General features: G+C 48.5%; 1 protein-coding gene across 1 annotated transcript; it reads left to right on the top strand.

The window, feature by feature from the left end:
- The first annotated feature begins 3,560 nt into the window (after positions 1-3,560).
- On the top strand, positions 3,561-18,934 carry VAMP7 (vesicle associated membrane protein 7). The gene is made up of 8 exons (XM_078864938.1): positions 3,561-3,720; positions 9,138-9,325; positions 10,247-10,304; positions 10,905-11,042; positions 11,574-11,664; positions 12,422-12,489; positions 14,284-14,376; positions 15,145-18,934. The coding sequence occupies exons 2-8, from the start codon at positions 9,180-9,182 to the stop codon at positions 15,211-15,213; spliced, it is 663 nt and encodes a 220-aa protein (XP_078721064.1). The 5' UTR covers positions 3,561-3,720; positions 9,138-9,179; the 3' UTR covers positions 15,214-18,934.
- The last annotated feature ends 3,274 nt before the right edge of the window (positions 18,935-22,208 follow it).

Here is a 22,208-nt window from a genome sequence, read left to right as displayed (position 1 = left end):
GAGCTCTTGAGTCGTGCTATTTGAATGCGAAGTCGACCTGGGGAAGGTCCAGGATCAGCACCGCCACCACTCTCAAGCCGTGCTAGCTGCGGCTGAGAACTGAACCAAGTCGCTTGGTTCATGTTGCAGCACGCTAACCACTGCGCCACTGTTCCCCACATGCGCGTGCTCAGACATATAGAGACCGTTGGAGCATACACAAATTGCACGAATGAGACTTTTTTTATAATAAAATAAGGCCATCGCACAGCGAATAAATAAAGGCTGGGTCACCCATGTGATGAAGAAGGGAAAGTAGATGGTTAAAGGTCTTAAATTTGGTCTCCTGTTTGTGTTCATATCCCGATATTTAAGGAAATACTTTTGGAGCCACTTCATGGAATCCCAGGGGCTATGAGGATATTTCCTCATGTCCTGTGACCGGAATCATGAGACCGGGCTGAAGTAGCCCTGGCTTGTGCAACCAAAACCGTGCAGTCGAGATGCACATTCCAAAGGTGTACCCAAAAAGATGGGGTCACAACAAATCGGCTATTTTTGTGTTCTTTAAAACAAAAATCCAGTGTATCAGCATATTGTCATGGGAATCCAGGACCTGTTCAGTTCAGGTATCACTTCACCACTCGTGCTAGCCATGGCCGGGAATTAAACATCACATCGGCAGTTTCATAATGCAGTGTGCTAACCATTGCACCACTAAACTGTAATGTAATATTACATATTCAACGAGTCCATTAAAGAAATAACAAATTTGTATAGTTAAATTGTATTAGAATTTTACTTATTGTTATTGCCAAGACAACACATTCCTGCGGAGGGAGCTGGTAGGAACGTTGGGTTGCTCGGTCAATGGCCAGGGTCAACGGCGACGTGGTGTATTCCGCAAATATGCCCGACTGAGGGTGGGCACATGCCGGCGTGATTAGGTTAAACGTTGAGTTTTATAAGGACACCACGGGGTGACCAGCCCCTCCCCACCCAGCCCCACCTCCCACCCCCCACCCAGCCCCACCCGCCCCACCCCACCCAGCCCCACCCTCTCCACCCAGCCCCTCCCCACCCTCTCCCCACCCAGCCCCTCCCCACCCTCCCCTCTCCACCCAGCCCGACCCCTCCCATTTTGGATGCACGACGGACGGACGGACACAATAATCCCCTGTGGGCTGGTGGAACCAGGTGGTTCCTACCAGTATTAAAACAACTTGTTTGAAACTCGTAGAACTCATCTTTGTCAGCCCATTGCAGGATAACTGCCTCTTCAAATTACGGGACGTATCTGACCATACTTCACCACACTGGTCAATACTTCACGGGTTAATGGAGGCGGGGAGTAGGAAATGCGCTTATCTCGCTGCTGTTATTGCACTGCCCTCTGCTGCTCAGCATGGAGCACAACTAGTAACACAACAACCTTATCGCTCGTGAAGTTTACCCATACGAGCACTATGCAGGCAAAACTTGCTTCGCTTCTGAGGATACGGCGCATTGAGAGGCACCTTTCTGTCGATTTTGTCACGCGAAACAAATGGTTGTATATAAATGTTGTTTGAGAGCATCTATTACACTATTAATCAGTATGTCCTACTCGCCATGACATGGTTCAGAAACATGGTCATTGTCGAAGGTAATGGAGCACAAACTGAAAAGCTCATGAGAAGCATGGCGATATAAAACACATTCCTGCGGAGGGAGCTGGTAGGAACGTTGAGTTGCTCGGTCAATGGCCAGGGTCAACGGCGGCGTGGTGTATTCCGCAAATATGCCCGACTGACGGCGGGCACAAGCCGGCGTGAGTAGGTTAAACGTTGAGTTTTATAAGGGTACCACGTGGTGACCAGCCCCACCCCTCCCACCCAGCCCCACCCTCCCCACCCAGCCCCTCCCCACCCAGCCCCACCCCACCCAGCCCCTCCCCACCCTCTCCACCCAGCAGCTCCCTGCACGACGGACACAATAATCCCCTGTGGGCTGGTGTAACCAGGAGGTTCCTACCAGTATAATTGATTGCAATTACATTGAGACGTGAAATGTGAACACCTGGGTAACGAGACGGAGCGCCGAGTGGCTGAATCGCAGCCACAGGTGAGAGCACAGACGGCGCACCTGTCGAGTCGTCCCGTAGCCTCCTGCCCAGACAGCCTTTCGCACACAACGTGGTCGTAAGGTGCACCTAGCCTGGCACGAGGGCCGTGGTGGCTTAGTGCCGAATGGAGGAGGGGCAGGCGTTTTTGGACACGACCAGGTAGGCAGGGAGCGGTGGTTCGTGCGCTGCGCTACTAACCCGAGTTCGATTCCTGCTCACGGCCAACACCAAGTGACGAGTATCTGAACCGGTCCTGGGCCTCCCCGAGGTCGACTCAGCCTCAAATGAGTACCTGGTGCTTTGTGGGGGGTGGGGGGGCATCCCCCCCACCCCCCACAATATTCTCAAAATGTCCCCCCAATATATTGCTATAAAATAGATTTTTTTATACGAGTGTGGTTTTGGTTGCACTTTATAAATCCCTAATCTCTGCCATTACATACAATGAAACAAGAAGATGTAAAAAGGAAAAACAGAGAAATGTCATACAATACACTATTAGACATTGTAAAAAAATAAATAAAAAGTCCATCCTATGTGTTAATGTTTTAATATTGTAGGCAGGAAATTCGTTTTCAAATTTAGATTTTTTTTCTGGGGGGGGGCAGAAAGATTTGGTCCCCCCCAATGTTGACTCCATGGCTACGGCCTTGGTTGAAGGCCACACCGGGGGACATTCATCGTTGTGTGTTGCTTCGGTATTTCTGTCGTGTTCAGGCAGCGGTGGCGTGGTGGTTAGCGCAGAGCGTGACGATCCCAGCGAACTGGGTTCGATAACCGACCCACAGCCAACATTGGGTGGATCATGGTACGGGGCCGTCCATAAATGACGTCACGCGATTTTGGACGATTTTTTTACCCCCCCTCGTCAGACCCCCCCTCAAATATGACGTCACAAAGCTCTGCCCCCCCCCCCCAAACCATATTTCCATTTTGAAAATAAAACGTGCTTCAAATCGCTTTAAACTATTGTCGTTGTAGTGCGTATTTAATGTGGCGCTGCACTCTGATGTTGTAGGACTGTGGTTATAACAATTAGTGTTGTTATAACAATTCTACATTTATTTAAAGTTGCGCATTTTGATGTGACGTCACATTTCTCACCTCCCCCCCTCGTCACAAATGTCTGCCCCCCCTCCTAGGTGCGTGACGTCATTTATGGACGGCCCCTAAGTGCGGAGTGTGTACCAAACTAAATACGCACACAGTACCTGCCGCATGTACTCTGCCTCTCCACACTTGCTGGAAGTACATATTTAAATGGGTGCTAAATTTAATAAGGGTCATTTCACAAAACTTCACCTACATATTTGTTTTCTTTAAGGGGGGGGGGCGGTGGAGGTGGGGGGCGGTGGAAGGGAACGGTGGGGGAGGGAGGTGGGGGCGGTGAGGAGAGGTGGGGGGGCGAGGGAAGGTGGGGGGCGGTGAGGGGGAGGGCAACCGTACCACGTGATCACCAAGAACCCAATCCGCACCTCGTGACACTCACATGACCGATCAGCTGTCTCATCGCGCCAGGAGCGGAAGCGAAATCTTGCGCAGATTTAATTTAAACTCAACACTTTAGCCTCAGCCGCCCTCGCAGCTCGCACCTAGGCCGTCGCCTCTGCCCTTCAGCCACGATTTGAACGCCTCAGGTGAAGCTATTTCCTCTTTTCCACCCACCCCACCCCCACCTGGTGACGCCCCGGGGCAGGCATCGGTGCGGCCTTGTTTGGCCACGGGGTGTGGCGGAAGGGAACCGCGATTTGGCGCTAGGCAAGGGACTAGGTCCTGCTTCGGCCTGTTTCTTAATTGTTATAAACTGTTGTAATTTTGTTTTACAATGACGTTAAGCTGTGTTTAAACGACGTTCTTTCACACCAGCAGCTGTTGCGTTATGATTACGGTGTGAAGTTCGCTGCGCTGGTAGGCAGCTGCGTGTATTTCGAACGCTTGTTTTAAGCTGAAGGATTGTTTAAATTTCGGAACGTAATAGTCAAGAGAACTAAAAGCTCAGAAGTGCACAGAGAAACACGAAGAGTTGCACGTTCGGAATTACATATCGAGCGGAGGACACGCGCAAGTTAGAGACGTCGCGTTGACTTGAAAGTACATTTGCTCGGGCAGGAAACATCGTGGCTAGTTGTTGATAGCCGATGGGGCGAGAATGTTGACGAAATTCTAGATTTGAAGCTTTCGTGACTGCAAGGATTCATACTCTGAGGTTTTTTCGATAAAGTCACGTAGGTAAAGAATAAAGAAATGAAATAATAAGAAATCGATAAATTTTAATTTATTATTGTATTTTAATTTATTTTTATTTTATTTCTATAATTTTTTTACCTACGTGACTTTACTCGAAAAAACCTAAGAGTATGTTGGCGAATGGCAGCCAAAGGAAAGGACTCGTCCAAGAGGACGACCATCGCAGAGACGGAGCGGTGAAATCCGTGCACGTGTAGGAGCGGATGGGAGCAGCACGGTGGCGAGATGTTAACTACCTCGTCTGAGATGTTAACCACCTCGCCTGGTACACAGGAGGTCGTGGGTTCGATCCCCACCCTGACGATGCCTGTTGAATATTTGAGAATTTGTCTCGCATCATCATTACGGTGGCTAGGAGATGTTAACTACCTCGCCAGGAGGTCGTGGGTTCGATTCCGACCCAGACGCCAGCTGTGTATTTGTAGTTTGTGTGTCTCTCTCCCCCCACATGGTAGCGTGGATTTTTCTCGAGAGTCCCTCGGTTTTCACCATCCACATTAGGACTCCTCAACACGCGTTTCGAGTATTTGGCTGCTGTAAAATTCCACGCGATAAGCCACTAAGTTGAGCTTTCATTTGTGTCTGGTTCGCTTCTGAAACAGAGCGATGTAGCTTAGTGGACCTTACCTGGTAAAAAAATATATAGTTTAGTTTTAGCACTGGACCGTGAAATGACGGTGGCGTGTGCGGCCTTCCACCCAGCGATGGATAGACCGAAACACAACAGCTGGTGATCAAACCCCATCGCTGTATTTCATGATTGCTATCTTTATCAACACTGCCCTCAGCCATTCGAGGCTGATGGAATGAGTGCGATTTTGTGGTGTGGCAATTGTTCGCCTTTGGATGGGTGTATCCCAGTCATAGGAATGTGGAATATCCACCAGTGGCTTTGGCTGTTAATGGCAGCTGAACACCGATTCACGATTGTCAAGAAGGGTAGGGGGAGCACGAGGAGAGGCATACATCTGCGGTGTGGCTTTACACATGGATCGGCCTGCAAGATGATGATGAGTGGCTAACAGTTGTCTTTTGTATTCTTGGTTCTTTCGGTAAAGTCACGTAGAAGGAAAATAATAACATGATAAAAATAAAACAATAGCATTCTCACGACGTTTCGATTGCAACACAAGCAATCATCAGGCGTGAAAACCACAGCAAGAAAATTTGAAAAAAGTGGCGGTTTTTCAAATTTTCTTGCTGTGGTTTTCACACCTGATGATGATTGCTTGTGTTTCAATCGAAACGTCGTGAGAATTGTATTGTTTTATTTGTATTTCCCTTCTACGTGACTTTACCGAAAGAACCAAGCATATGAATCCCTGCAGTCACGAACGCTTTAAATAGAAAAAAAGTTGTCTTTTGATTAGATAGTCCCTACCCAGCGCCTATGTTGGGTTCGTGACATGATGCCGCGAACGCATTAGCACGAATACTGATTAGCGGCGACTGATGTGGTGATTATGGAAATTGCTTGGATTATGTGTACGGGTATTATATGTGTAGTGCTACGAAGGGAGTTGCTGTTGCATTTGTTAATTGGGTCAGTGGCATCGTCTTCAGCTTGCGTTAGGGTTAATCATTTTCAACCCAACCGTGGTAGCTGTTGTGACTGTGGTTATTGTGTTGTGTCTGTGTTACGATTAAGGATTAGCAGACTTGAGATGTACAAAGAAAAGTTTACAAAATGGCTTTGTATTTACTTCCTCTCTCTCCCTATCTCTACCCCCCCCTCTCTCTCCCCCGTTGTCTTCTCCTACATTAACATTAGCCGCTCATGCTGCTGACACACTTGGACTATGCCCATCCCTAAACCTTGATAAACAGTTTGCCTTTGGAGGCTAACCTCCCCTTTTTCTGATGACGACCGCTTGTGTTGCGATCGAAACGTCGTGGGTATTTTAATTTTTTTCTATCTACATGACTTTACCGAAAAAACAAAAGAATATGAATTCCTGCAGTCACGAAAGTTTAAAGTCGATAATATACACTTCGAGTTACTGCTCTGGGGGGTTTTCTCCAGGTAATACTCTTGATTTCCTCGCACATTTTAAGAACTTGTTCATCGGCACTTAACTCAGGTTGCCGGCTTGCCTGTAGCCGGGAATTTGGTAGCGTGTGCCAACAGTGAAACAGCCTCTGCCACAACCCTCGGCCGGATTCGTACCCGTGTCGGCCGGGTTATTTACCTACGAGGCACAAATATGGCAGTAGCAAGTGCCATGTACCCATAGTGTATTGTTTTAAAACACAATTGCAGAGCACAGGGCCAAAAACATCAAGCGGCCAGCAATAAACAATACTATATAGCCAGGTGGTGGTGGCACATGCCTGTAATCCAGCACCGTCGAAGTAAGGTTTGGTGGGTCACACATGTTGTGAAACTCCCTTCCCGTGGGCATTAAACTGTCATAACCTAGCTTGTCAACAGAATGCGGTACAGCAAACGTGAACACCATCTATCTCTATGCAATGGGTGGAGTTGCCCCCTCGTATGCCACGCATGGGTTTTCTCTGGCTGCTCCGCATTACTCCCACATGCAAAACTCATCATTGGATGATTACACCTTAATATATGAGGACTGCAGAGCTTGGAGCAGAATTTGCCGCCGGCTTATCGCTTGACTTCTTTTTTCGCTCGCCTTTGATTCTTCGTGTCTCTGAGGCATTCTCTCTGTTTAAGAGTGGATACCATGCACGTTATGAGTTGAAATTGTTATAGTGGTGGCTAAATATTCTAATGCAGGACCCTTAAAATTATCTTGAGAATCGATCAAGCTTTTCTGCATTATTAATTGGCATACGCTGAAATGATACAATCACAATACGGTAGTTTCCCCCATGTTGGTATATTTGTAGCAAGTGCATGTGTAGTGGGTCTAACTGAGTCGCAGACGTTGTTCCTTCTAGAGGCAACACTTTTATTTGTAACAACGTAACACAAAGGGGTAACTGCCCCTTTACCAGACTACAGCGAGTTACTGCTACGAAGGGTCGATCCCTCACTCGGGTCTCCGACCACGTGGTTGCCTCGTAAGACGGAGAGCTGCAACTTGAGACGTAGAGCTTCCAGCTTGTAGCTGTTGAGCTTCCAGCTTGTAGCTGTTGAGCTTCCAGCTTGTAGCTGTTGAGCTTCCAGCTTGTAGATGTTGAGCTTCCAGCTTGTAGCTGTTGAGCTTCCAGCTTGTAGCTGTTGAGCTTCCAGCTTGTAGCTGTTGAGCTTCCAGCTTGTAGATGTTGAGCTTCCAGCTTGTAGATGTTGAGCTTCCAGCTTGTAGATGTTGAGCTTCCAGCTTGTAGAATGCAGCGACCCCGGTCCCTCTCAGGGACACCCGCCTTCTATCCCTCTCCGGTCGGGGCTGCTCTGCCCTCAGCCCGCCCGCCTTCTCGAACATTCTTGTTCCCCCTCCATCCTTTTCAAGAGCTCTCTCTCCGGACACGTGGTCCCCACGAGTCCCCCCCACCTGGGGCCCCCTGTATGGACATTCCAGATCACGTGTCTACGGGGTCAACAAGAGTGGCACGGCCCGGGGCAACCCTGCCCCTGGGCTGACACTCACCCCCTCCCCCTCGGGGGAGTCTCCACCACACGCTGTGCGTGGTGCCCGCACTATCCCAGTGCTCGCCAAGCCCCGCTAGGGCTTGTATTACACACAGCCACCCACACGGTGCTGTCCACGATGTAGGAACATCGAATGGCATGACCCTTTCGGGCCGGCACCATACAGTGACATCCCCGATGTCACTACACCTGCACCGATACACTAATACAACACAAATTGGCGGTGCATGATCCAGCGCTGTGGAAGCAAGGGTGGATCAGTTAAGAGATGTGTGGCCTAAATCCCTCAGGCTGCAAGGTTGCTAGGGCAGTACAGCAAATGTGTTTGTAAATCCAACTGCTGATCTTTAAGCATTATCCCCTTGTATGCGTTTGTCTCCAAATACCTCGCAACCCACTGCAGGACTCTCCTGTAAAACATTTGCCAAACTCGGTGAAAGTTTACAGAAGCTGAACAAATTGAGGCGTTTGATGAGCCTCTGACCCAATCACCCCGAAAGTTTTTTATGGCTTTAATTTGACACAGGTAAAACCCATTGAGCAATAAATGCAATTTTTTTATGGGGACCTGAAATATCCCTGATCTCATCAGGCAATGGCGGAGTCAGGATTTTCAGGTAGGGGGGGCAACCCCTCCAGCAATGAAAAATGATAGGAGTTCTTAGTAAGTAAGGACTTGTGTTGCAATCGAAACGTTGTATGCTAGTATTTAATTTATTATTTTATCTTTATACGTGACTTTACCGAAAGAACCAAAGAGTAAGTGATGTATGTGTTCGAGGAACTCATGTTTTTGAGTGTCTAAATGTGGTCATATCTTAAGACACTACAAAAGATTGAGGGAAGAGGTGTATGACATTTCGTAGAGGCAAGCAGCGTCACACGAGATGGTAAAGGTGGGAGAGTGCTTGTAGGCAGGGGCGAGTCCGTAGAGGATCTGGCAGTCGCCTGATGAAGCTAGTTGTAATTACTGGCGAAACGTCACGTTCTTTTTATGTGAAAACGCTTACTAATTGGCTGTGTTGGGTGGTGGCGGGTTTAACAACATTTATATTTACGCGATTTAAAAAAAACTATTTTATGGATCCGTAGAGGATCTTGGCAGACGGTGGGCGTGATCTTCCAATTGATCTGGATTTGGATTGGGTGCCAGTGGAGGGATCGGAGTATTGCAGTTCGTGTTGGTGTCCTGTCCCGATTCCACCTGCTGCTGGTACCAACGTCATGCTCTCTCGTGGATGGCAGGAGCCGGGAGAGTTGCGGGCCGCCTAGACGGGAGCCGGTGCCATGGCCATCCTCTTCTCCGTGGTGGCGCGAGGCACCACCATCCTTGCAAAGCATGCCAACTTCAGCGGGAACTTTGTGGAGGTGGCGGAGCAGGTGCTCGCCAAGATCTCGCCCGAGAATGCCAAGCTGACGTACTCGCACGGCAGGTGGGTGTCTCCACGTGTCTCCTTTGAGAGGCGCGGAGACCAGGGATGCAGTTCGTGATTGAACTCTATTTATAACCAGATGGGGAGACCGTTTAGACTCGCCAAGGTCTGTCTGCAATGGAGACGTTTCAACCAAAGTATTAATTGTTATGGTGAGAAATGGGGATCGGGGAATCATTCATGAGCTTGATGAGTGAGCAAGAGCTCGCTCAAACAAATCTTCAATCTGTAATTGGGCACGTCATTGTGGAATTCACGAATTATCACTCTGTCGCGACTGCTCCAATATTTTGAATGAATCGGTCAATGCAGTGATGTTGCTGGAGTGTGATACCAGATTCAAACTCGCGCAGGACACACAACATAGGTGTGTATTGACAAGATAAGAGCTCTGTGCATTTGGGTTGCAGCTTCTAACCCATGAGGAAAGAAAAATGCGGTTAATGTTTCCTGACCTGGAATGGCAAGTCATCGAGGCAGATGTGGGAGCATACACTGAGATGGCGGCGCATAGCAGCATCCACAGTCCCTCTGCAACCCCTAGGGTCCCTCTGGGCAAAGCTCCCTAGCGAGAGCCCCCTTCCTCTCCCCCAGTCTCCACGGTAATGACCGATCTGATGCATCCACGAGGTTGTGGCTGCCCCCTCCCTCAGTCTCCTCCTCCCACGAGGTTCTCTTGCTCGGAGGCCCTGGTGGGCAGGATCGGCCAAGGGGAAGCGAGGAGCCACAGGGCCCAAGTGCCATAGTTGGTGTTCCTGCATCACTCAGGGTAGCGGCACAAGCCTCATCTTGGGTCTCCTGCAGTAGCCTATATGGTTAGACACGGTCGTTGGTCCAGCAAAATTCATCACAAGTCTTATAGCTGCGTTTATGACTGGTTATCGCTTACGGCAGTTGTAAGATTAACTCTTTGTGTTTCAGCTATCTCTTCCACTACATCTCCCAAGACAGAATCGTGTACCTGTGCATCACGGACGATGTAGGTGCTCGCACAGCCAATGTTTGTTTTTTCTCGAGAATGTTGAACTAAAGTCATGTTTTTGTGGTGTGCTTCTCTGTCTCGGAGTGTCGTGTTGCTTTGCGTTGCTGTCCCTTGTTGCCCTGCATTGTTGGCATTGTGTTGCCTTGAGTTTAATTTGTTCTACCTTGTGGAGTTGTGCTGTGTTGCGTGTGTTCTTGTGGTGTCATGGTGTCTTGTATTGTCTGGTTGATGTGCGTTGGTTGTGTCATTGGTTTCTGGTTCCTTGTGTTGCTCCTGCCGTGTGACTTGCATTGCCTCGCGGTGCCATGTCATGTTGTTGCCTTATTTTTCCACCTTGGGTTGCCTGTTAGTGTTGATTGTTCTTGTTGCCTTTTGGCTACGCGTTGCCGCGTCGTGTTGCCATTGCCGCATCGTGTTGCTTTGTCGCGTTGCCGTATCGTCGTGCTCGTGTCCGCCGTGCTTTGTTGCTTTGTGTCGTCTTGTCGCCATATGTTGCTGTGGAGCATCGTATCGTCCCAACGTGTTTTGTGTTGCCGTGACGTGTGACCCTGTCATGTTGCCGTGTTACCGAGCCACACGGTCCTCGTTCCCCCTCAGGACTTTGAGCGCTCGAAGGCGTTTGCGTTCCTGGGCGAGGTGACGCGTCGCTTCCAGACGACGTACGGGTCGCGGGCACAAACCGCGCTCCCCTACTCCATGAACAGCGAGTTCTCCTCCGTGCTCGGGGCACAGATGGTGAGCGGGCACGTCCCTCGACGTCCTCACACAAACATCTGTTAACCCTCGCCTCCTCCTCGCCTAAGCCTCCACACCCCAACGACCTCGCCTTCCCATCCTGGTTTCCACACTCCTTGCAATGTGGACTTGTATTTACTTTGAGTAAATTCCTTTCCTATACTTGGCACTCCGATCGCTGTTTTGCATTGTTTGTTGTTGTAAGTTTTTTACCTGCCGCTGCTGGACATCTGTGAAAAAGAACTTTGTAGCGCATCGGATTCCTCCAGGATGAATAAACATTCTGATTCTGACACTCCAGCCCACGGAGTAGTCCATATACCCTAGTCTCCTCAATGCACTTGCCCCCAAACCTCCACACCTGAAGCTCCTCGCTCCAAAATACTCACGCCCAACCACTTCACCCAAACTGTCTCGCCGTCTGTTGCCTCCGTCTCGCCCCGCGTTGTTCTCCCCGTCTCTCGCGGCGCTTCCCATTGTAGTTCCATCTCTTACGTACCACACCCCCCTCCCCACCCCGTCCCTCCGCAGCGCCACTTCTCGGAGGAGAAGAGCACGGAGCGACTGTCACAGGTGCAAGGGCAGGTGGACGAGCTCAAGGGTATCATGGTGAAGAATATCGGTGAGCGGCACCGCTTGCGTTCACTTCCCAGTTGCAGTACTTCCCGGTTTCGGTTCTGCAATGTAACAAACGTTGTCAACGTGCAGATTAAGGCCGCCCCGTTGCCATGTCCGGTTGTGGGCGTTGTTTGGCCATAATTCGCCACGCTTGTCGTGTAGGTTGGCGGATGCGGTGGGGGGGTGTCCACGACTGGTTCAGATGTCACTTGCCACTGATGTTAGCCGTGAACGAGGAATCAAGCTCCTGTTGCTGGGCTCATAGAATATAATGACGGGTAAAAATATGTATTCCATTGAAACGTTTTAAGTCATCGGAGGATGAATTTGCATTTATTGAGTTTTGAGTTAAACATTTTTACGTTGCATGGATGGTCCCGTTTATCCAGTTGCCGGGCTATTTTACACGGAAGATCCGTGTGTGCTGCGTGAGCACAGCAACAACAACAAAACAAAAGCATCGATAAGGAATATTGCACAACTAAGAAACGTATTTAACAGCTGTCGTAAACGACCACATTTATCCACACTAAGTGGAAAACTCAACTTCAACGTCATTTTTTTCTGCAATAATTGTTAACTAGGCCGATAACACTTACACACGCTTTAATCAAGATCGGCTTTAAATCAGGATTTCGGCTCCTGGCCTGAGCGGTGCCGGCTCGGAGCGTCTGACCTCTGGGGTTTTGACGCGAGTGCCGCGTCGCGTGCAGTGGCTCTCCCCCGAGCCACGTGGTTTATTTTTTCTCTTCTTTCCCCAGACCTGATCGCTGATCGGGGCGAGAAGCTGGAGCTGCTGATTGACAAAACGGAGAACCTCGTGGATTCGGTGAGTCCACAGGGAAGTCCCGATCCCCGCGGCGTCGTTGCGCGAAGGACGGAGCGACAGACCCCCTGTAACTCGGTCACAGCTGTGCTTCGAGCTTCATGTGCGATCGCTGGGCAGCCAAACCACAGCCACCAGTGGCACGGTGGGAAACGCGCGTTATGTGCATCATCTCAGCCATTTAGTCCATACTGCCTCGGTCTGCCCCGTGACCTGTGGGCAAGCCTTGGACACTGTGGTAAGACGTTAAAGGTGGCGAGATGTTAACTCCCTCGGGAGGTCGTGGCTTCCATGCTGACCCCAATGCCGAGTATATTTGTGGTTTGCGTGTCTTTCTACCCGTGGTCGCGTGGATTTTTCTTCGGGTCCTCCGATTTTTCCTTCCGCATTAAGAAATGTGCTTTGAGAGTATTTCGCTGTTATACATTTGCACGTGATAAGCCGCTTCTTTGAGCTATCATTTGTGACCATGTCAGCTATGTAAAAGAGCTATACAGCTAAGTGGGCCTTACCTGATAAAATAAAAATAGTTTGCATCCACCAGTAATCTAAGACATTTAGTCCATACCGCCTGGGTCTGCCCCGTGACCTCCTGTGGGCAAGCCTTGGACACATAACGTGGCATTTAAATCAGACTTTGCTTGTCACGAGCTGTGTTGATGTCACCGCGGTTTTAGTGGAGAATGCCATTTGTTGTCTTGTGTGACTGAGCATTTGCGACGTCTAAGCTGTACGTGATATGTTTGAACATCTGTGAGCTGTGATGTCTGTGAACATGTGTGATCTCTGTGAGTGCCTCTGCTATGTCTGAACGTCGGAGGTGCTGTGATGTCCATGAGCATCTGTTAATCTGTGATGCACCTCGTATCTCCCCCTGTGAGCTGTTATGTCTGGTCATCCATTCGTGATTGTGTCAACTATAGAGCAGGGATTTTTTGTCCACTATCTTTTCCCGAGTCTACAAAACAAATACATATCCGTGCAAGCGGCAGTGGCTTCCGCATCGCTTACAAAGTCTCTACGCACTCGAAGTGTAAACATTCCGCATGCGACACGGCGTGCAGTGCGGAGCCTCAATCGCTCTTTTGTAACCCGCGGCATTCTTGCACGTCACCATCCTGCTTATTCAGAGCACAGGCTGCACATTCAGATGTTGGGAATTGCGTTTTCAAGAATATATTATGTGGTGGTGGTCGTGACGGTTATGATTTTGACAGGATGGTGGTATTGATGATATGATGATGATGGGTGATGCGATGAAAATGCGGAGGTTGATGATACCAATGATCGCCAGTGGTTTTATGTGACCTGGAAGGTGTTTTTTACGTGTCTGATGGCGGTAGTGATAATCATGATACTGGTGAACATGATCATGATTGTGGTGATGGCATCAATAACGATACTGATGATGGTTTTAATGATGATGGATTTTAGGATGTTCATTAATTTTCTGAGAACACTTGTGATGGTTGTCCTGCTGATAATGGTAATGCTGACGTTGATGATGACACTTCTGATGATGTTGCTGCTGTGGATTATTAGAATACTTATACATTTTGTGTCGATGGTGTGATGATGGTGAAGTAGACAACTACAATCTCTATTTACAAAACTTGTGACTTTCATACGCTACTGATGATGATGGCGATCGATAATCACGACAACGGTGATGACACGAGCATGACTTTCACGTAACTGACGATTGTGCTGACGAGAACAATGAGAAGCCCGTTTCCTGTGCTCCGTACGTTATTAACGTCTCCTCCCCCCCCCCTCTCCCGGTCTGCACGTTTTCAGTCGGTGACGTTCAAACGCTCCAGCCGGAACCTCGCGCGTGCCATGTGCATGAAGAACCTCAAGCTGACGCTCTTGCTGGCCATTGTGGCCATTGTGAGTAGCGACGCCGGCCGCGTGACACCGCTCGTTTTGATGTCGTCGTTTTAGGTGTTGTTTAAAAATAATTCTTCAGCTTCCTCGTGCCAGCCATCGTCCCTGCTGGTGACGTGTCTTTATGGGTCTTGCCAGTTTCATTACGCGTGCAAGAACGAGGAAGTGTCCAACGCACGCCAAGCAGCATTCTTCTGACAGACGTCTTAAAGCTCATTTGAGGTTTACATTGTCAACATCGGCATCATTAACAGCATCAGCAGCGACCACGATCCATCCACTGCTGGATGAAGGCCTTCACAAGCCATTGTCCTGCAGTGTGAACGATCCATCTAGTTCGGTGTCTTTATTTGTACTGGAGGAATCCGATGAGCTATGAAGCTCTTTCTCACGGATGTCCAGTAGTTCCTTCTCGTGAGTTCCCAAGGTGGATGTCCTTGAGGGTATGTTCCCTCCTTGAGCTACCCCTGCATCTCGGCCACCGGCCGACGCTCCTGCCAGCGATGCATCTTGCCCCAAGCGCCCTTTTTTTTCCTTCACAGTCAATACGAAATCTTTAACTCGCGTGCGTTCCCTAACCCATCTGTCCTCGCGACCTGCACCTTGGTGTAATTGCAAGCGTGCACCTCCTACGCTTCTTAACGACTTCCGTGTTTTTGTTTTTACTCGCGTATGAACTGTTGTTGTTGTTGTTCCTAGACGGGTTGCCGAGCTGAGTTTTGATGCTGTGACCCCCTCTTGACGCTGTTTTTTTTTATCCTCTTCGCCCAGGTCATCATCTACTTCATCGTGTCGGCGGCCTGCGGGGGCCTGGCGTGGCAAAAGTGCGTGAAGAAGTGAGGGCACGGGGCGACAACGGCAGACGGAGGAGAGGGGGTGGGGGGAGGTGGCCGGGTGGCCCTCGTTCTGCAGATACCGGGCGGGGGAGTGGGGTGGAGAAAGAGGTGAATGAGGATCTCGTGTCCTCCTGTCCTTCGCTCCTCCGCCTTGGGTGAAACAAAAAAAACCTCATGACGGTACCTGCTCCGCTATCACTCAGACTCCACTCCCCCCTTCCAATAAAGGCCGCTCCTGACAGTGTCGCTAATTTAATCTCGTGGCAGCAGCGTGTGGGACAGTGGTGGCGCGTCTCGCCAAACGTGTGCTGCTGTTATTTTTCTTCTGTGCATTTTTGCGCTTTTACTGCCGGGCGAAAAACCAGCGAGGGTTGGAAGGAGAGCGGCTGTTGGAGTGGACCCACGTACTAACGTGGGCGGGTAATGATTTATAAATTAAAACGTAATGGTTGCGCCCGCTATACAAGCATCCACTCGTCTGCACGAGATTGGATTATTTACAATTCATGCGAATGGTCTGCTCTTACGTTTATGCAAATGGAAGCGAGTGAAACTGAAAAGGAGACTGGGAAAAAATAGAGAATGCAACGAGGTGTTTAAGTACGAAACAAAAGGCACGGATTTGTTGTTAAAACCCATGCCAATTGGTACGCAGCATCACCATCCATCGAATCACCTGGGGCGGTGAATCTTTACATGCCTATCACAAGGGGCAGGCGTCTTGGAGTCTGCGTGTCTCCCTCTGTCTTCTCACCCACACTTGCTGTGAAGCAGTGCGGGAGATGCTGAGAAGCAGGTGACACCACGGATCCATATGCGGTAGATTTAACCCTCGCATCCTTCAAACCTTTCTCGCCGAATCCCGTGTTAGTGTTCACCTCTACAGCCTTAAGTAGTGGTGATAATGAATTCTAGATTTGAAGCTTTCGTGACTGCAAGGATTCATACTCTTAGTTCTTTCGGTAAAGTCACATAGGTAAAAAATGAAATTAAAATTGATAAAAAATAAAAACAATAAAATCACGAAGTTTCGGAGGCAACACAAGCTTCCGTCTTCAGGTGAAACTGTCACAGCAAAAAAAATCTGTATCAAGTGGTGGTAATGAAGTCTTACTACGCGTCCTTGAAAAAGTTGACATTCAAACCGGGCCCGGGGAGAGGCACGAGGGGTTGGAGTTTGCATACCTGTCGACCCCTTCTCGGTGCCCGACCTTATTACTGACCAATTCAGAACTTATTGGTCACTCCGTGCCCTTATAAATCTCAATGCTCATCTTACAAAGTCCCATCGCAAGGGAGAAACACAAACAAATAGACGAACATATATTGTTTGCCTGTAACGAAACGGTTGTACGCCGTATGGACCTGAGAACTCTATTTCCCTGTTCAAGAATACGGGGTAAACCGGTTGGCTTGGCCGGTTTGAGTTTGAGAAGCCTCCGTCTTGGTTCTGTCGTCAAATTTGCGATTTTGTCGCCACCAAGTGGGAAAAATGTGAAGGTGACGAGCGACATTCAGCGAATTTTTCTGGGCCGAGGATGTGATGCAGATACACACATATAGGAGTGATTCCAGTGAGGTATGAAGAAATAATGATCCGTTTACTTCGTGTAACGCTTGCTAAATTGTCTAGTTACATGGCTATTGGTATGGTTTAAGGATCCTGTATCGGTTTACGATGTGTGATGCTTGGTAAATTGTCCTGTGATATTCTTGACAGCTTTAAGATGGTCTATCTAGTGACTCGGTTGGGTTGGCCGCTTTCAGGATTTGGCAACGCCTTTGCTGGCGGTGCCTTTAGTTCTAAACCGACGGAAGAGCTCTCCTCCCCCGCCATCTCTCTCGCTTCCCTCGCTAAGAAACCCCCCCCCCCCCTCCATACTTCATCCTCTCCACCCTGTCTCACCACAGCCACCCGTCCAGTGAAGCTTACCGACTGGTGGTACCGTTGCGACCGACCGGCAGAGCAGCGCTTTGCCGTCGTCGTGTAAAGCACCGACGCGTTGCCAATTGTTAATTCCCATTCTCATCCGCGGTCCAGTCGCCGCCGAGATCCTCTGTTGCCAAGGGCGATGCGGGAGGCAGATTTTTGTGGGTGCTGCCGCTGCTGCTGAGCATTACAAATTCCTTCTGCGCACTTGCGCTTGTTGCAGCCGCGTCTTCGGAGCAGTTTACTTAGCAGTGAATGTTTGTGCCACGATCGCAGCCTCGCGCTCATGCCGATTAGCCAAATGCGTTGTACTGTCCATCTTGGGGGGTTCTGTTGAGTGTTGGGCGAGTTCAGCGGTTAGCCACGCCCTCACCGGATTATGCAGATCGCAAGTTCGCTTCTCCACGTCGTGCACCGTTCCGGTGTGTTTGACTCGCCGGCCGGTTTCAGGAACCGCTAATTGTGCCGCTTAGTTTAGCGGAATGCCGTCATTGCCGGCCGTGACTCGCAGTGACGCAAGCGGCCAATCGTTGGCGCGACTCGCGCTGTGACGCGTGCCGCTGCTGGATTGTTTTTTTTTAGCAGTGTCTGTCCGGATCCTTTGCCAGGAAGGATAAAGAGCAACACCACTCTCCCGTTTTTACTCCCACGCCGTCTTTCTCTCATGTGCAATCTCTAGTTGACGCGGCCTCCACTCGGGTGTCGCCCGTGGTTCCCGTCGCCTGCTCTGTTGTTCCGAGTCTGTTCCCCGTTTTTCCTCGCGTTATCTACTGCAGTGAACGGCAGCGTCGACCGCCCTTAAAGCTGTTGCTGCACATACGAACTTATCGTCGAATCATTACTTACTGTTTTTTTTTAGTTGCACCTGAGAAGTTGTAGATTGCCTATTTTATTTATCCGTTAATCGATGCTTCTCTGTTGCCACGTCTGTCTCGTCGTGTCACTCGTTGGACGTGGAGGAGTATCACGTGAGTGTTGTGAGCGTGCCATCCAAGTCGGCCCCGTTCACGTTCGCACCGCTTTTGTTGCGAAGCTTTCCCACATTTTTATCCCCATTGCTGCTTTTGGGTTTCGCGTCACGAGACACGAAGCATCCACTTGGATTTTTCAAAGCAGTGCCACCGTTGTTGCAGAACGGCTGACAGATGTGGATACCACAGCAACCTCTGAGATTCCCTGAAGTGACCACTGTTGCACACACAAGAGGGGGGTAACACTTTCTCTGCACGGGAGAGTAATGTGACGCCGCTTGAATGTAGCCAAATTGAGTGTGGAACAAAATTTGACGCTATATTGGACTTTGTGCAGTGATTGGTCAACGGGCTGAGACCATAGACTTCACTGCACCAAAGGCACCCGTTAAAATCGCTTGCGGCCTGCCTGAATTCAAGCCCAGGCTATCAGTGGTGAGGGCTTGGCGCTGTCACCTGAGCCGCCACCCAGTCACAGGCTCCTGGTTTTTAATACCCAGACTTCACTCGGAAACGATGCCACAACGTGTTGGCCTGTAGATCTAACCCCCCCCCACCATCCCAGCATACACGCGATACCGAAACAATCGCGTTTTTCTGCTTGACTGATGGTCGTACGAAGGAACGGCGAGCCGGTTATTTGCAACAAAATCTGTCCGAGTGTGTCAAATTGGTGGCGAATGCACCCCTCCCAAACCCTCCGTGCTGCGGGACCTTTATGGGGACGATGTAGTTTGCGTCACTGCAGATGTCTTGCATTGTTCGTTGCACCTTTAGTGCCATGTGTTATTTCCAGTTGCAATTAAAGTTTTCTTGTGAATATATTTGCTGTGTCATTTTGGACTCCCTTCTGCCTTCTTGTTGACTCCTGGCTTGTGCCAAAATGTATATTGGTTAATTTGTAATGTTATATATAACTCAAGGTGTGCAGTGTTTATATGGTTTAGTAATTTTAGGACAATTTCGCATTAAAAAATTAAACGTTACCACTTTCCCCTCCCAAAATAACAGGTTAGCATGTTGGATTTTGACTGGTAGGAACCTCCTGGTTACACCAGCCCACAGGGGATTGTCTGTCGTGCAGGGAGGGGCTGGGTGGGGAGGGGCTTGGTCACCCCGTGGTGCCCTTGTAAAACTCAACGTTTAACCTACTCACGCAGGCTTGTGCCCCACCCTCAGTCTGGCATATTTGCCAGCAACCCAACGTTCCTACCAGCTCCCTCCGCAGGAATGTGTTTTTGGCCAAATGTTACAATGTTTGTCTTGTTATGTAGCTGCAATTTGTACATTTTACCAAGTTTAAGCTGTTTTTGTAAAAGAAAAAAGGCCTATGTTTCACTTTCAAGCAAAAAACCCTCAAGATTGTTCACTTTAGTGTATTTTATTCCTGGCCACTGTTGTCAGCCGTGGCCGGGAATGGAACACAGGTCTCGGAGCTCAACGCAGTGCGCTAATTACCATGCCGCCACTCTTCCACCCCAAAACATTAACTAATTAAAATGAAAACGCACAAGCATTGTTTACAAATACCGTTTAATACTTTGCAAATATACAGAAGTAACAAAACAGTTTTCTTTAGCGAGAGTTTGGGACGTTTTACAAGCCAACTATCTCTGAGAAAGCCACCGATTAATAAAGGAAGTCTCGACCTGCACCACAAACAGCTGCATAGTAGTAGGTTTTTACCCTTTCAACTGGTACAAAAACTAACACCTTTATACAAGGCATCATGTTTGCAATAACCACAACACAAGCAGTCAAAATGCAAACAAAAAGAAACAACTCTGATGATAATGATATGCACTGTCCTTGAAGTTGATTGGTCCACACCCGAGACAGCTTTTCTTAGAGCCTAGTCTCCATTTGTGTTGGACCAGATGACGCCAAAAGGCGTACAACTCAAAGACAGCGCACTATCAGAGTATTGAGAGCTCGGGGTGAAGCATTTAGACTGAGACATCTCCTTTACCAGTGGCAAAATATAGTAGTAGGTTTTTACCCTTTCAACTGGTATAAAAAGACTAGGCTCTAAGAAAAGCTGTCTCCGGTGTGGACCAATCAACTTCAAGGACAGTGCATATCATTATCAGTTTCTTTTTGTTTGCATTTTGACTGCTTGTGTTGTGGTTATTGCAAACATGATGCCTTGTATAAAGGTGTTAGTTTTTGTACCAGTTTAAAGGGTAAAAACCTACTACTATATTTTGCCACTGGTAAAGGAGATGTCTCAGTCTAAACATGTCCTGGGCTGCTTTCACACAACTTTGAAACCTTGATGGGGAATGAATCATCCAGCAATATGCACTTCCTTTGTAATCCGTGGCAGACATTCGCATCACTTCCTGTTGGCCTCAAACTGACTTCCCAACCTCCAATATATAATATTGCAAATCACCCTGGAAGGAGAGAGACTGTAAAGATCCGGTCGGGCATATCGCCCTACCGCGCTGGTCACGTGACTGCACTGACATGAAACCGCACTGGAGTAGTGTTGCAGTGAGCGGCCTCGAACTGTGGTGGAGGACCAAATTGTAATTGAAGTATTTTTTCTCTTACTAGCAAAAGTTGCAAACAAGCTCAAGACAGTCTAGGTATATTCAAGGTTATAGCATTTGTCTTCCAACTGTCCAATGTTCTTCCACATTATCCAGCGGGTTGGCACGATGTCCAACGTTTCACTCCGATGGGAGCTTGGTCAGGACCTGAATTGAACATGTGTACAACCCAACAATACATTGGAGAGCTACAAGACGACCAAAAAAACCCGCAAAAACCTATGCAGCATGTCTTCTAGGCTGCATCTTCCTTTAATGACAAATGGAATAAATCTTCCCCATAAGCTTAAATCCACAATTATTTATCGCACGTGCACTCATTCACACATACCACCCCCACCACAGATAGTCACTAGTTTTCTTTACGTCGGCAAAAAATTTTGCTTCTAATGTTAACGAGCCCAGACACTCCCGCCAAACCGTCTCCTCCAATTTCCGATCAGCGAAGTGGACGATGAAGAACACCGGGATATTTTTGGAATGTCGCCGACAGCAGAAATAAGTACACGTAGAAGGTGGCCGAAAGGTCAGGACACACTGTTATATTTATTTTAACAAATCTTCAAACTGCCTCTCATTAACATGAATGCACGCATATATTTTGAAATGATTACTGCTGTAATCTTTGAACATTCGGCAATTGTTTTGTCAATTTATTCAACGGTTCTTGGTCGAGTTTTCTAAACGACAGTTTTGAGGTGACCTCACATGAAGAAAAAAAATATATATTAATAGATAAAATATTTACTTAAATAAAACAATTAAAATGCTTTCATGCCAGTGTTAAATTAAACAACCCTGTGTGTCCTGACCTTCCAGCCACCCAGTCTAGTTATTTTGATGTATTATGTATGTCTGTAGAACTTCTTTCGCACCATATGTAGCCAACCGTGCGAATTGGAGGTATTAAAAGTGTCGATGTGCAGCACACCACGAAGGGACCAGGACGGTTATTTTACTTTTTGTAAAACGGCGGTGTGGCGGTGCCTCTGGTGCGGTCTAAACACCGTGGTCATGCACACAGGAAGGAGAGACTGGATGCAAAGGGTTCCTCCTTGTGCCATGACGATCTCGCATGGGAAAAAGAAGTGGAAGGCAGGCCCAACCTGGTGGCAAAACGTAGGTGCTGCTAACGGAGAAAATGGTAAATCTTTGACACACTGGACGTTCCTTGATGCCAATGTCAGAAATGCTTCTTGTCAAGTCCTTAAAAAAACCCAGCGTGTTTTGGCAAGGGGAAATGTTTTTTGCACATTTTTGTTAGGGTCCTCTTGTACTACCGTTCATTCTCGAGTTACAAGCCGATTGACGAACATCTTTCAATTGTTCTGCACAGACGACGACATGGATACGTGCGTCTGCTGCCACAAACGTAACCCGCTTCGTGAAAATTCTCCCCTTTTAGGAAACAACCCGTCGTAAGTAAGCGCCGCCAATCGAAGAGAAAAAGAGTACATTCTTCTCAAGAGTGTTTCTCTTAAATTAAAACGGAGAAAAAAAAAACCAAAACCAGATATCAAATAAAACCGGGGAAAAATAAATC

Source organism: Lampetra fluviatilis, chromosome 19 (genome assembly GCF_964198595.1).
Source record: "Lampetra fluviatilis chromosome 19, kcLamFluv1.1, whole genome shotgun sequence".
Taxonomy (NCBI): domain Eukaryota; kingdom Metazoa; phylum Chordata; class Hyperoartia; order Petromyzontiformes; family Petromyzontidae; genus Lampetra; species Lampetra fluviatilis.
The sequence above is the reverse complement of the archived record's forward strand: the minus strand, read 5'-3'. Positions and strand labels throughout refer to the sequence as shown.